Source organism: Aotus nancymaae, unplaced genomic scaffold (genome assembly GCF_030222135.1).
Source record: "Aotus nancymaae isolate 86718 unplaced genomic scaffold, 86718_ANA_hifiasm-v0.15.2.pri h1tg000089l, whole genome shotgun sequence".
Lineage (NCBI taxonomy): Eukaryota > Metazoa > Chordata > Mammalia > Primates > Aotidae > Aotus > Aotus nancymaae.
The window spans coordinates 23816825-23832158 of record NW_026988504.1 but is presented as its reverse complement, the minus strand read 5'-3'; the positions used below and the strand labels follow the sequence as shown (position 1 = coordinate 23832158).

Sequence of the window (15334 nt, the reverse complement as noted above, 5' to 3'; positions counted from 1 at the left end):
CAAAGCCAGGAAATTGTATTTATCTTAAAGGTTATGAGTTCACAATAATGTTTCCAATTCAACTCTATGTTGTAACTTTTTCAATACAAAATATTTTCAGGACAGGCCCGGTGGCTCATGCCTGTAATCCCAACACTAGGAGGCAAGACAGGAGAATTGCTTGAGGCCCAGAGTTCAAGACCAGCCTGGGCAACATAGTATAGCCCCATCTCTATAAAAGAGAAAAGAAGCAGCATTGATTTTATCTGCAATATTCCTGCATAGAGATTTAATCATCGCCCTCATTGTAATTGCTTTGCCAACCGCCATTATTCCATCCCTTTGCTGATGATGGCAGTTGGCTCGGTCTCCTTGTTGCGGTTGACCAGACTATCCTCCTGTTTTTTGTGTTTTTTTTTTTAGATGGAGTTTCCGCTCTTTTGGCCCAGGCTGGAGTGCAATGGTGCGATCTTGGCTCACCACAACCTCCGCCTCCCGGGTTCAAGCGATTCTCCTGCCTCAGCCTCCTGAGCAGCTGGGATTGCAGGCACGTGCCACCACGCCCAACTAATTTTGTAGTTTTAGTAGAGATGGGGTTTCTTCATGTTGGTCAGGCTGGTCTTGAACTTCCAACTTCAGGTGATCCGCCCATTTCGGCCCTCCAAAGTGCCGGGATTATAAGCAGGAGCCACCCCACCTGGTCTATCCTCCTGTTATAAACAGCAGGAAACACAATCTCAAAACACACATATACCACACATCAGAAGCCCACGTGAATTTCACACATCGTTTGAGGCAGCCTCCTGAGAGCCAGTCATCCTTCCAAGACAGTGACTGCTTTGGTAGTAAAATCATAATTGAGAGAGTTTCAGGGAACTTGTTGTTTGTGTTTTACTGAGTTGACATTCGGAAGTTTAAGGTCTTTATTGCTCTGACAGAGTATTTTAACTTTTTGTTGTTGTTGTTGTTGAGGCAGAGCCTTGCTATGCTACTCAGGCTGCTCTCAAACTCCTGAGCTTGAGCGATCCTCCTGCTGCAGCCTCCTGAGCATCTAGGATTATACAGGTGCATATCCCCACACCTGGCTCTTTATCCTGCTTTTTGTGATTAGAAAAGTATCATACAGGCCGGGCGCGGTGGCTCAAGCCTGTAATCCCAGCACTTTGGGAGGCCGAGGCGGGTGGATCACGAGGTCAAGAGATCAAGACCATCCTGGTCAACATGGTGAAACCCCGTCTCTACTAAAAATACAAAAATTAGCTCGGCACGGTGGCGCGTGCCTGTAATCCCAGCTACTCAAGAGGCTGAGGCAGGAGAATTGCCTGAACCCAGGAGGCGGAGGTTGCGGTGAGCCGAGATCGCGCCATTGCACTCCAGCCTGGGTAACAAGAGCGAAACTCCGTCTAAAAAAAAAAAAAAAGAAAAGAAAAGTATCATACAAAGGAATTACAAAGAAGACCAATTCTTTCAGAAATGTTGGAAACTACTGAAAAGTATAAAGATGAAAATAAAAATCACTCCAATCTCATCACTGAGAAATAACTGAGGGCCAAGTCTCAGTGGCTCACTCTGGGAGGCTGAGGCAGGAGAATCACTCAAGCCCAGGAACTCAAGACCTGCCTGGGCAATATACGGAGACTCCATCTCTACAAAAAGCTAAAATAAAAAAATACAAAAGAAACAGAAATAACTGAAGTTAACATTGGGAAAAAAGAATTACTGAGAATATGAGAAACATTTTTTAAATCCTAGATCCATCAATGCCTCTTGAAAAGAGTATCAAAAATCAACATGAAACTGAAAGAGCTACTGAACTTCAGACAAATATTTCATCAGATACATCAGAGATTTTTCTAAAGGTTAAAAAAATGTGAGAAATAATAAGAGTCAATGGCTGGGTGTGGTGGCTTGCACCTACAATCCCAGCTACTTGGGAGGCTGAGGCAGAAGGACCCCTTGAACCCAGAAGTTGGAGGTTACAATAGCGCTACTGCACTCCAGCCTGGGCAACAGGATAACGAGACTCTGTTTTTAAAAAAAGTAGTCAGTTGTACTATTCAGCTTTGTGGTTTTGTGTTTTGTTTGTTCATTTGTTTTTTGAGATGGAGTCTCTCTCCGTCCCCAGGCTGGAGTGCAGTGGTAATCTCCCGCTCACTACAAGCAATTCTTCTGCCTCAGCCTCCCGAGTAGCTGGGATTACGGACACATACCACCACACTCAGCTAATTTTTGTATTTTTAGTAGAGACGGGGTCTCACCATGTTGGCCAGAATGGTCTTGATCTCCCGACCTCATGATCCGCCCGCCTCAGCCTCCCAAAGTGCTGGGATTACAGGCATGAGCCAATGCACCTGGCCGGTTTTCCATTTTAATCCACAATTTACAGAGTTTTAATAAAAAGTCATCAGTGTTGGTAGAATTCTGATTTCAGTATATTTACAAGAAAATGTCACTTAAGTTAAAACACCCTTATAATCAAAATGGCAGGGTAAAAACTGTGGGCTCCAAAGCTCATGCTTTCCCTAATTTGTTTTTTCTTTTTTGGGGGGGTAACTATGTTTTGTTTTATTTTTAACTAACATTTCTTTTTTTCTTAAGCCAGTGAAATTTAGCAGTGGGGGGCTAAATTTAGCGACACTAATGTTAATAAGTTCTGATAACCCACTACCATCAGACCAGCTTAATGTTTCTTAATGAGAAACATTTGTTTCTGGGTGGTTAAACTTAGCCAACCACCCCATAAAAATCAGAAGACCCACTGCTGCCTAACTAAACAATCAAAAAACCTTTTTTTTCCAAGCTCAAACGCAAGTTTATATGGTGTTTTTAAAGGATTTTAAAAGCATGCTCCATCAGCATAATAGCTTTTTCTCATTTATGTAACAGATGCATTTCTGTCTGCTTGTGTATGGCAAAGGGCTAGAAACTGAATCAACTCATTTATGATTTCAGAAATGTGCTATTTTAGAAATGTGCTCCACAGAATTGACTTCACTGCTCCTACCACTGATTCTTCAAATAAGCAAAGTACGGAAGGTCTTAACCCTTGAAAATGTTTTTAAACACTAGCACTTTAAGTTGAAACATTGGTAGAAACGTAGCAATGTCAGGTACAATGCTTCTACTTAGTCTTATTTAAAATAAGAATTGAATGCACAACAGAAAATTATCATTTTCTTTATCATTGGAGGGAAGGGAACGAAAGCAAGCAGGGGTGGGGGTATGGTTGCACTATTTAAGGAAGAGCTGAATACAAAGACAATGAGTCTTTCATAATCTCAACAACGCCACAATGAATAACTGTGGATTATCTCATTTATAATTTACATTGGATAAAAAAAAATTGGTTCCCCTCTGTGCATATCCATTTAATTCAAACCTTATTATCTTCAAAATACAAAGATGAATACTACAAGATAAACTCTAACTACAATAGGTATTTTCTTTCTTTTATTTTTTTTTCCCTTTTTTTAATTAAAAAAATATTTTTTCTACACAAAAATCACAGGATTTTCTTTTATTTTCTCAGTTGTGGCATATACCTTTGCAAATATGCAATAGGTATTTTCTATGTAGAAGACCAGACACCAAAAGGAATCCTTCTTTCTAGTGTCTTTCGCTATGATAAGATTTTGCCAGAGTGTAACTTAAATAAGCATTCTCATGGCCAAGTAAGAAACTACAGTTGTTGTGGGTATTACCCTACAATTACCATATGTATTACATATTAAATTAAACTCAGCATTAAATATGCTTGTATAATTATCCTGTTAATAATGATAGCAGTAATGATATTGGTGGGAAAAGCCTGTCTTTAGCCCAAGAAAAGTCAGGGAGAAAAATGTAACATGGAGAAAGCAGACACAGAGTTGGGAATTTTTTGACTAGGAAAGAGAATTTTAAGCATAGAAATATAAAAAGAAAAGTACTCCCTTATTTCCCCTATGTGGAAATAATATGATACATTTATTAGATATACTAGACAAGAACAGAACTAAGTACTCCAACTCTACTGCAGCATTACAAAAAAATCATCCCTTCACCACAATGTAAGATTTAAGGGCAACCTGCCCAAGGGTGCATGTTGTATAAAACACAGCAAGATTGCTGCCACCCTGCCAAGCACTTCCAGTCCCTACCCAGGCCCTACTGAAATACTGGTCATCCCGATTAGTTTTATTGAAATAAACCTTTAAAGAAAAAGATAAAGCATTTAAAAAGACAAGTCAAAATGCTTCAGGAACCACATATTCAACACAGACTTTATCCTCAAATGAATTATATTATATATAATAAACTTTTATTTCACTCAAAATAGAGCAAAAATCTTCTATACATTATCTTCGCTGCCCAATAATTCAAAGAAAAAAATCCAAAATAATTAGTAAAGAAAAATATGGCTGGGCGCAGTGGCTCATGTCTATAATCCCAGCACTTTGGGAGGCCGAGGTGGGTGAATCACGAGGTCAAGAGATTGAGACCATCCTGGTCAACATGGTGAAACCCCGTCTCTACTAAAAATACAAAGAAAAAATTACCAGGGCATGGTGGCATACACCTGTAGTCCCAGCTACTCGGGAGGCTGAGGCAGGAGAATTACTTGAACCCAGGAGGCAGAGGTTGCGGTGAGCCAAGATTGTGCCATTGCACTCCAGCCTGGGTAACAAGAGTGAAACTCCGTCTCAAAAAAAAAGAAAAATATAAGAATTAACAATGCTTTAAATTTGTTTTAAATATTTTTAAGGTCAAAAAGTGTTTAAAGTTTGTAATTCTGAGTAGGAAAACATTATCTGGATGAATATCCTCATGGCAAACCACTGTAAAATGCTTCAGCTGCATTTGGGGAGAGGAGCAGGGATTATCTTCAAAGCACTCAGCTCTCTTGATGAGAAGGTCAGAGGTACACTGGTTTGTATTATTGCGACATCCATAAGGTGATCTAGGTTGCTTTTCCTTCGGCAAAGTTTTTATTTATCAGAAGGGCATTACATTTGACCTCCAAATTTGGCTAACAATTTGCTGATAAGATTCATAACCTTTGGGTTGCTCTGATATTTTGACATATTTGCTGGGTTCTGAACCATATCCTGGAAGGCCACCATAACTTCTGGATCCTGCATGGCTGCAAGAACCTCTGGATCACTAAGAATTTCATTGAGTCCAGGCATTTTGGCCATTCCAGGCATTCCCCCTCCCATTCCAGGCATTCCTCCGGGAAAACCACCTGGAAAAGAGCCTAACCGAGCTCCTTCCTGGCTGTCCTCTGGCTTCTTCCCCTCTCTGGGCTCTCTCATGCTCTTTCTAGTCTTTCTTTGATCTCTTGCTCTTCACGTTTTTGCTTATACTTTCTCCGACGTTCTGCAACTTTCTGTGCCCTAGGTTGAACTTTTTTCAGCATTGCACTCGCATCTTCATCATAATCCAATTTACAGGCAAGGGCAAGATCATGGGCTGCTTCCTCCCAGAGGCCTTAGAAGTCTGTGCTTTCCCTCGCCACTTGTAAGGCTGAGCTGAATCAGGACTTGTTTCAATGGCTCTGTCACAGTGTCGGATGGCAGCATTTGGCTTCTGTAATTTGACAAAGACACTGGCCCTCTTGGCATACAAAATGGTCAAGCGAGGATTCAGCTTGATGGCATCTGTGAATATAAGTCAGTGGCTTTCTGCACTTCACTATCATTTAGGGCTTCAATAGCAGCCACTTTCTTATTGATTGCCTGATCCATCATCTCCTCTGTTATCTCTGCATTCTCATCCCCTGTTTCTTGAGGGGCGTCAGTGTCTGGTTCAATCACACCTTCATTATCAGTTTCTAGATCACTTTCCTCACTTGATGGTTTGTCTGCCTTTAAGTCTTCCTCTACCTTCTCACCATCAGGTTTTTCTTCCTTGGTATTTTCTTCCGATTTAGCTTTCTGAGTAGCAGGTGGTATTTTACCCCCACCCATATTCTCCACCCACTCCCTCAGGAAGTGCATTTCCTCGGTGTGCAGAACGCTTGGATCCTGCTTACACATCTTCACAAAGGCCCAAACCTCGTTCACTTTGCGGGGGTCCATGGTCAGGAGGCAGTGGGTGGAGCTGAGGGTCTGCAGCCCGCTTCCAGGCCCAGGCGATGGCTCGGCGTGACCTCACAGAAGGGGCAAAAAACCTTTCTTTTTTTTTTTTTTAAGAGAAATGAATAAGTAAAGACTGAGCTATAATCACAACGTCCAGAGCTGTACTCAGTCCCCAAGCACCAGAACAGAGACACGGGCTCCTCAGCTCCTCCAGGGCCCCTGCTGCCAGCACTTTCCCCCAGAAGAACAGGGTTGGTTCTCCTGGTAAGTAACAAATGGCTTGCCATGAGACACAGGGTTTTATTGTTGTTGTTGTTTGTTTTCTGTTTTTTTTTTTTTAAGACAGTCTCACTCTGTCACCCAGGCTGGAGTGCAGTGGCACAATCTTGACTCACTGCAACCTCTACCTCCCAGGTTCCAGCGATTCTCCTGCCTCATCCTCCTTAGTAACTGAAATTACAGACACATGCCGCCAAACCCGGCTAATTTTTTGTATTTTTAATAGAGATGGGGTTTCACTATGTTGGCCAGGCTGGTCTTGAACTCCTGACCTCAGGTGATCCACCTGCCTCGGGCTCCTGAAGTGCTGGGATTACAGGTGTGAGCCACCGCCAGAGAATGCAGGTTTTGATCAATAGGAGTTTTACTCCGCACAAGTGAGGAGGACGCTGGGCGTGTTCTCCAAAGTAATGTCTCCCCAAGGAAAGTGACAGGAGGGTTTTCCAGGGTGATGGAAATGGGAGAGGGTGTGTCATCGCTGGTGGAGGAGGGGTCCCAATTGTCCAGATGCAGTGAGGCCTTGTGCCATCCCATAGGTCACACGTGATGGTCACGAAGCCAGTGCTCCTGCTGGGGTGCAGACTCTAGCACAGTTCTGAGGAACGTTCACTCTGGTTCATCTATGAGTTGGGGTCTGTCAGGGGCTGGTTCCAAACAACAAAGGGTCCACATTCCACATAGGGTTTAGGGGAAAACAGGCTGCAGGGCAGGAGGCTGGAAAACAGGCTGATTGCTCAAGTTGACTAAACCCCTATAATCCCTGGAGACCCTCCCTGTCTGCTTACAGCACCTCCCCATCCCCTGACACTGCCACAGCAATGAAGGGCCCAGCAAGGCACCCCCAGATCCTTGTTCCCACCCCAGCAGAGCATCCTTCACCCCCTTTCCCTCCCTCCCCCATCCAATCATCAAGTATGTCCAAACCCACTCCTCCCCAAGATCTGAGTCTCCATATCCTCTCACCAGGATCACAGTATCAGCCTCCAAACAGACGCCCCCTCCTCTACCCCCTCCTGTACCTCCCCCTACAGTCTCTCAACACAGCAGCCATGCTGATTACTTTAAAATGAATGTCAGACACTCGCCCTGTGCTTAAAACCCTTTATGGGTGGGATCTCACTCAGAGTAAGAGTTGTAACCTTACAGGGACCCACAAGACCCTTTTCTCTCTAATTGCATCTCCTCCCACTTCCCTGCAGCCCCCATTCAGCCCCTCCAGCCCCTGAGATCCCTGGAGCAGGCCAAGTACCCTCCAGGCATAGGGCCTTGGCATTGCCCAACCTTCCATTGCTCTACCCCCAGATACCTGCTTGCCTGATGCCCTCATCTCTAGCAAGTCTTTGCTCATTTCTCAGTTCCCTCCCCTTTCCTTCCCTCCCCTTTCCTTCCCTCCCCTCCCCTTCCCTCTTTTCCCTCCCCTCCTTTCCCTCCCCTCTCCTTCTCCCTTCCCCCATCCCCCTCCCTCCCTGCCTCACTCCCTCCCTCTCTTCCTTCCTTCCTTCCTTCTCTCTCTCCTTCCTTTCTTTCTTCCCTTCTTTCCCTTTCTTCTTTCTCTTTTTCTTTCCTTCAATGGAGTTTTGCTCTTATTGCCCTGGCTGCAGTGCAATGGCATGATCTTGGCTTACTGCAACCTCCCCTCCAGGTTCAAGCAATTCTCCTTCCTCAGCCTCTCGAGTAACTGGGATTACGGGCACCTGCCACCATGCCTTGCTAATTTTTGTATTTTCAGTAGAGATGGGGTTTCACCATGCTGTCATCCAGGCTAGTCTCAAACTCCTTACCTCAGGTGATCTGCCCACCTCACCCTCCCAAATGTGCTGAGATTACAGGCATGAGCCACTGTGCCTGGCACTTTTTTTTTTTTATTTTCACCCTTTCTTGGGGGTCTCACTCTGTCGTTCAGGCTGGAGTGTGGTGGTGCAATCACTGCTCACTGCAGTCTAGGCTCAAGTGATCCTCCCATCTCAGCTTCCAGAGTACCTGGGACTATAGATGCATGCCACCACACCCAGCTAATTTTAAAATTAGCTGGACATAGTGATGTGAGCCTATAGTTTCAGCTACTCCAGGGGCTATGGCAGGAGGTTAGATTGAGCCCAGACAAAACCCATCTCCACCAAAAAATACAAAAATTAGCAGAGCATGATGGTTCACACCTGTGGTCCCAGCTACTCTGGAGGCTGATATGGGAGGATCGCTTGAGCCCAGGAGGCAGAGATTGCAGTGAGCCAAGATCATGCCACTGCACTCCAGCCTGGGTGACAGAGTGAGACCCTATCTAAAAAAAAAAAAAAAAAAAGGCCGGGCGTGGTGGCTCACACCTGTAATCCCAGCACTTTGGGAGCCTGAGGCAGGCGGATCCCTTGAAGTCAGGAGCTCGACACCAGCCTGGCCAACATGGTGAATTCCCGTCTCCTGTCAAGTTTCATGTCACTCTGATTCTTTGTCTCCTTTTAGCTGCCACATAAAAGGTGCCGCATAAAAAATACAAAAATTAGCCAGGCATGGTGGTGGACACCCTGTAATCCCAGCTACTCAGGAGACTGAGAATTGTTTGAACCCGGGAGGCGAAGGTTGCAGTGAATCAAGATCACACCACTGCATTCCAGACTAGGTGACAGAGCAAGACCCTGTCTCAGGGAAAAAAAAAAAAAAGGAATATCTGGTTCGGCTAGAATGATGGCGTTAAATACACAAAATATCAAGCATCAATTTAATTGGAGAAGAATTGAAACTCGTCAAAAACAGAGATGATAAATAATTTCCAAAAGGCCACAGTTTGTCCTTTGATTCCCTGATTGCATTTTGGGGAACGCCACACTCCACATCCCATGGGCAAGGTCATCAGAAGCCACAAGGGAACAGGACAACCAGAAGCCTCCTTTCAGGCTGGCTGCATGAGGGGCTCTTTCACCTTTTTCTTTCTTCTGGCTAAGGCCATGGCAGCCACAGGCTCACAGCACCCTCTGCTGTTAAATTGCAAAGAATGGTGCCTGGGTTTTGAGACACATTGTCTGGGGCAGGAAGCAAATTACATGAGCAGAAGATAATCAAAATTGTTTTAATGCCTCTAAATAAGTAAGTAAATAAAGAGCCAGGTGTGGTGGCACCCAATGACAGTCCTGGCTACTCAAGGGGCTAAGGTGGGAGGATCACTTGAGCCCAGGAGTTTGAGGCCAGCCTGGGCAACATAGCAGACCCCGTCTCTAAAAAAAATATGGGGCTGGGTGTAGTGGCTTATGCCTGTAATCCCAGCACCTTGGGAGGCTGAGGTAGGAAGACTGCTCGAGGCCAGGAGTTTGAGACCAACCTGGGCAACAAAGAGAGACCTTGTCTCCACACAAAAAAAAATTTTTAAATTAGCTGGACATAGTGATGTGAACCTATAGTTTCAGCTACTCTGGGGGCTGAGGCAGGAGGATAGACTGAGCCCAGGAGTTCAAGGTTACAGTGAGCTATGATTGTGTCACTGCACTCCAGCCTGGGTGACAGACAAGACCTCATATTAAAAAAAAATTAATGTTCTTAATTGATTAATTTTTTAAAAATGGTTTTCATGCACAACTTCAGGATAGGTTAATTTTGCTGATGACAGATAGCAATGATAAAGCAAAGAAAAATTATGCAGCTAAACTTTTTCACCAAGGCAGACTTTCAGCCTTTTCCAAGCGGAGTGGAAATCCCTAATTCACCCACGCAGAGGTTCCAAAAACAGGAAAAACACACTTTCTAGCAGTGTTAGTGAAACTCATGCAATACTGTCTCCATCGAAATCAGCCCTGAGTGACAAAAACGAGGAGACAAACAGGCTTAGAATTAAACGTAGGGGGTTAGGGGCATAGCTTTCAGACCCCATAAAGAATACACCTCTAGCTTTTCAGTTCCAGCGTTTCAATACGCCTACCTGCCCTAACAGAGGTAAAACTAGCGGACCTGACAACATTACAGTGGAAGGTTTTCACTTCTATTTATAACTTGCTTATTTGGGTATTTTTCCTTACCAAAAGCGCAAGACAGCCTCAATCTCCTTAAATGCCCCAAGTCCTAAAATGACTTATTTAACCCTGAGAGATCCAGTTTATAAACAGCTATCAGCCATGTATCATTTATGTGCTGTTTTTTTTTTTAAGTCAATCAATTTTTATTCAAGGAATTCCATTTGTGTTGTGATTTCTTCCACGGTCCATCAGGGTCACTTTAGATCCTCTAAAGAGCTGGAGTCAAGGCAGGACGTGGTGGCTTATGCCTGTAATCTCAGCACCTTGGGAGGCTGCGGCGAGCAGATCACAAAGTCAGGAGTTCGAGACCAGCCGGGTCAACATGATGAAACCCCATCTCTACTAAAAACAGAAAAATTAACTGGGCATGGTGGCACATGCCTGTAATCCCAGCTACTCAGGAGGCTGAGGCAGGAGAATCCCTTGAACCCGGAAGGTGGAGGTTGCAGTGAGCTGAGATGGCACCATTACACTCCAGCCTAGGCAACAAGAGTGAAACTCCATCTCTAAATTAATTAATTAATTAATTAATTAATTTTATTCAGAAATCTGAGGACTATGGATTGAGGCCTCAGGCCTAGGAGCAGGCTCTGGCAGTGTATCAGACCCCTGCTTATGTACAAGGGTAGAGGTTCCGTATGTGCAAAATTCCATCAGACTTGCTAAGACTACATGAAAGCAGAATCACAGCAAGATTTGGGTGTCAGAGTACCTCTGGTCCTAGATCACAGAGGCATCATCACTAACCCTGTCGGATGTCATCTTTTGTGTAGGAAAAGGCAGGGATTAGGGTCATTCTTTTTTGTGAGACTGTGCTGGGATTACAGGCATGAGTCACCACACCTGGCCTAATACACTGTTATTAAACACCTACAGTCATTGTGTACTAATACAGTTCTCTTAAATTTATTTCTCCTATCTTGGCCAACCAAGGTGGCTCATGCCTGTAATCCCAGAACTTGGGGAGGCCAAGGCAGGAAGATCACTTGAACTCAGAGTTCAAGACCAGCCTGCACAACATGGCAAGATCCTGTCTCCACAAAAAATAGGAAGAGTAGCCAGGTGTGGTGGTGTACACCTGTAGTCCCAGTTACTCAGGAGGCTGAAGTGGGAGGATTGCTTGAGCCCAGGAAAGTTGAGGCTGCAGTGAGCCAAGATTGTTCCACTCCAGCCCGGGAAACAGAATAAGACCATAAGCAGACAAAAAACAACAATAAAAAAAGAAACCTTATTCCTCCTGACTGAAAATGTGTATCCTTTGACCAACAACTCCTCAATCCCTCTCCCTCCTCCAAACTCTTGGCTTTGAGGTTGGTGTTTTAAAATGAACAGGGATATTTACTAACAGGCCTCTGCCACAGGTCACTTCTGCAGGGAGTTTATGGCTCAGCAAAAGAGAGAGAAAGCTGTCCCTGTGAGAGCCTCTTCTGCTCCAGATACAACCCCAGGTCAGTTAACTAAGTCCTGCTTGTTCCTTAGTTTGGAGCCTGGCACTCTGCCTGCAGTATTCTGCACAGAAGCTACAGACCTTTCCAGAGAAAGAAGGAAACTCTGCCATCACTCGTTCCCAAACATCCCTGCTTGCCCTCTGTTGAGAACACTTTAGTCATAGTTTGGATCAAATTCTGGAAAGGAATGGGAGACACAGACGCTTTCTGAAAAAGATATTTTTCATTAGAGCAAACACTGTTTTCCCACTGGTACCAGGTGGGGCCCTGGAGTTTATTTAAGTTCTCATTCAGGGAAAGACCTGGCATTCTAGCATAGCTTGGCCGACTCACTGGTTTCCACTCAGGACTCCAGGGCAGGGTGGAGCACGGGACATGGCACAATGCCTTCCTGAATTCAGTCTGTCTACTGCTCTGGGTCTCTTCCACCTGACACCTTTCATCTTTCATACTAACATCTGTTCCAGTACCTACATGCGTCACCTTAGTGGAACCCACAGCAGCTGTGTCTTCAGCAATTTATGGGTACATGTGTAAAAAAATTTCCTTAGAAGCCAAGGAGTCACTCTTACTATTTCTATGCCATAAAGTAGGTTATAGCAATATTCCGAATATATAACCTGTGTGTGTGTACCTAAAACTCTATTACTCCAGTCAATGAACTCATTTTATCTCCTGGTGAACCTCATACAAGAAAATCCACCCCTTCCCCTGAACACAAGTTGTTCTTCTCCCCATCTCCCTGGGGCACTGAATTAGGGCCTCAGTGACAGGCAAGAATGACATCACCAGTTCAAAAACTGCTGTTTTATTTTCCCTTTCTTTATACAACCAATTACTGTTTTCACATAATTGGCTCAAGTGTTTATGCCTTTTCTTATAAGATTAGTTATTTCACAAGGCTCCTTCTTTCTTAGGACACCCAGCTCACATCCTCATTTTCAGGTCAAGAAACTGAAGCTCAGAGAGTCTCAGCAGGGAGACCAAACATCCAGGCTACCCTAACACAGTCTGAGTTTATGACTGGTGTTCTGGCAGGAGGTTTGCCTGCTCTGGATAGTAAAATTATATGGTCAGTCTAGGTCTAAGTGACTAGAACCCACCTGAGTGGTGGCGAGCAAGCGTGGCCTCCCAGCTCACTGTAGTTTTTGTTGCACCCTGCTGTGTTCTGAATGTTTGTGTACCCCTAAAAATTCATATGTTGAAATCCTAACCCCCTAAGTGATACTAGGAGGTGGGCCCTTTGGGAGGTGATTAGGTCACGGGGGCAGAGTCTTCATGAATGAGATCAGTGCATTATAAAAGAGGCCGAAGAAAGACTCCTTACCCTTTTCACTACGTGAGGAAAAGATGGCTGTCCATGAACCAGTATTTGAACCTTCACACCAGACACCGAATTTGCCAGCTCCTTGATCTTGGACTTCCCAGCCTCAAGAACTGTGAGAAATACATTGTTGTTTATAAGCTACCTAGGTTTTGTCATTTTCTTATAGCAGTCAGATCAGACTAAGGCACACCCTAATGAAACAAAGACAGAGATTTCACACACAGAGAGAGAGAAATTCACCTGAGGAGTCTCTGTTCAAGGGAATCCTGCCTGAGTCCTTCTACAAAAGTAAGGAAGCTTCTGTGAAGCAAATATTTCCCTTTCTCCCACTAATGGGCCCATTTTATATAGTATGAATCTTATACTATGGTTTTAACTAAAACATAGCACTCTGAGAAAAGCAAGATGCAGAAGAATATACAGTGTGCTATCATTTACGTTTCAAAAGAGGGAAGATTTATATACCTCTATTATTTTTTTAAATACTACCGGAAGGATATATAAAAAATTGATAAAAGGCTGCTGGCTCACACCTGTAATCCCAGCACTTTGGGAAGCCGAGGTAGACAAACTGCTAGAGCCCAGGAGTTCAAGACCAGTGTGGGCAACATGGCAAAGCACTGTCTCCACAAACAATACAAAAAATTAGCCTGGTGTGGTGGTACACACCTCTAGTCCCAGCTACTCGGAGGGCTAAGGTGGGAGGATCACCTGTGCCTGGGAGGTTGAGGCTGTAGTGAGCCATGATTGTGTTACTGTACTAGAGCCTGGGCACCAGAGTGAGACTATGTCTCAAAAAATAAAAAATAATTGATTGGCTCTAGAGAGAGAAATTGGGTAAACTAAGTGGCAGGGTTGAAGGAAACTTTTTAAACATACTTTTTTAAAAATTTTGAGACAGAGTCTCACTCTGTCACCCAGACTGGAATCCAGTGGCATGATCTTAGCTCACTGTAAACTTTGCCTTCCAGGTTCAAGCGATTCTCCTGCCTCAGCCTCCCCAGTAGCTGGGATTAAAGGCACGCACCACCATGCCTGGCTAATTTTTTTGTATTTTTAGTAGAGACATGGTTTCACCATGTTGGCCAGGATGGTCTCGATCTCTTGACCTTGTGACCCACCCGCCTGGCCTCCCAAAGTGCTAGGATTACAGGCATGAGTCACCGCGCCCGGCCGAAATGCAGTATTTTTGTGCAGAATGTGATGTTCCACTTTGTGTCATTCCATGCTTTGAAATTTACCACATGGGAAAAAATTATTAGGTACTGATCATCATAAACATTTCTGTTACATTAGGATTAGTTCCGTTTAGAAATAACTCCAAGAACAGTTTTTATATTTTATTTTCACATTGAAAATCAGTCAGATTTACTTCAACCTCGAATAGTGTGTTCATGTAAAATTAAATGAATGCCCTATTTTTTCAAGCGGGAAAAGGGTTAAGGTCCAATTTGTCTGATATTATTAAGATTACCACAGCAGCTTTGTTTGGGAGGGTGGCAGGCAGATCACAAGGTCAGGAGCTTGAGACCAACGTAGTTTATCTTTTCCATCCTTTGACTGTTTCAGACTTGGGCATCTTTCTTTTTTTTTTCTTTTTGAGACAGAGTTTCACTTTGCCACCCAGGCTGGAGTGCAGTGGCGCAATCTCAGCTCACTACAACCTCTGCCTTCTGGGTTCAAGCAATTCTCCTACCTCAGCCTCCCGAGCAGCTAGGATTACAGGTGTGCACCACCATGCCTGGCTAATTTTTGTATTTTTAGTAGAGACAAGGTTTCACCATGTTGGTCAGGCTAGTCTTGAACCCCTGACCTCAGGTGATCCACCCAACCCAGGCTCCCGAAGTACTGAGATTACAGGCGTGAGCCACCATACCCAGCCGGCATCTTTCTACCATATACTTTTGTGGCTTCCTGACCTATTTACAAAGTCATTGAAAAACAAGACTGGTAAAAAAAAAAACGGGAAAAAAAAAGAAGAAAACAAGGAGATTTGAATAGGCTGATCCCTACCTAGGTCAAGACTCCGGACTAAACTGCACTCTCCTTAGGCAACTGAAGAAATGTTTCAGCTGAGTTTAGATAAATGACTATATTTCGTCAACATAATGCCCACTCCTCATGTAGGCTATGTCCAGCAGGAACTAAATTAGAAAATTACCTTTTTACAAACAGAAAGTAACCACACAAGCACACTAGAGTATACTGTATGAATTAATCATATAAATATAAGCGGTATCACAA

General features: G+C 44.1%; 1 protein-coding gene and 1 pseudogene across 2 annotated transcripts in view; both read right to left on the bottom strand.

The window, feature by feature from the left end:
* Nucleotides 1-4817: 4817 nt before the first annotated feature.
* Nucleotides 4818-6549, bottom strand: LOC105711177 (hsc70-interacting protein-like; annotated as a pseudogene).
* A 4348-nt stretch (nucleotides 6550-10897) lies between these two features.
* LOC105711178 (alanyl-tRNA editing protein Aarsd1) overlaps nucleotides 10898-15334 on the bottom strand; it is a 28063-nt gene continuing 23626 nt past the window's right edge. The window contains exons 19-20 of one of the 2 annotated variants that reach the window (XR_010339784.1): nucleotides 13091-13200; nucleotides 10898-11940 (exon numbers count right to left, since the gene is read on the bottom strand). Coding sequence is in view for 1 of the 2 variants with exons in the window: in XM_064369294.1 (XP_064225364.1) it covers nucleotides 13194-13200 (7 nt within the window). In the remaining variant the exon portion in view is untranslated. Of the gene's footprint in view, nucleotides 11941-12555; nucleotides 13201-15334 lie in introns of those variants that run through there. The other variant, XM_064369294.1, reaches the window with a different exon arrangement.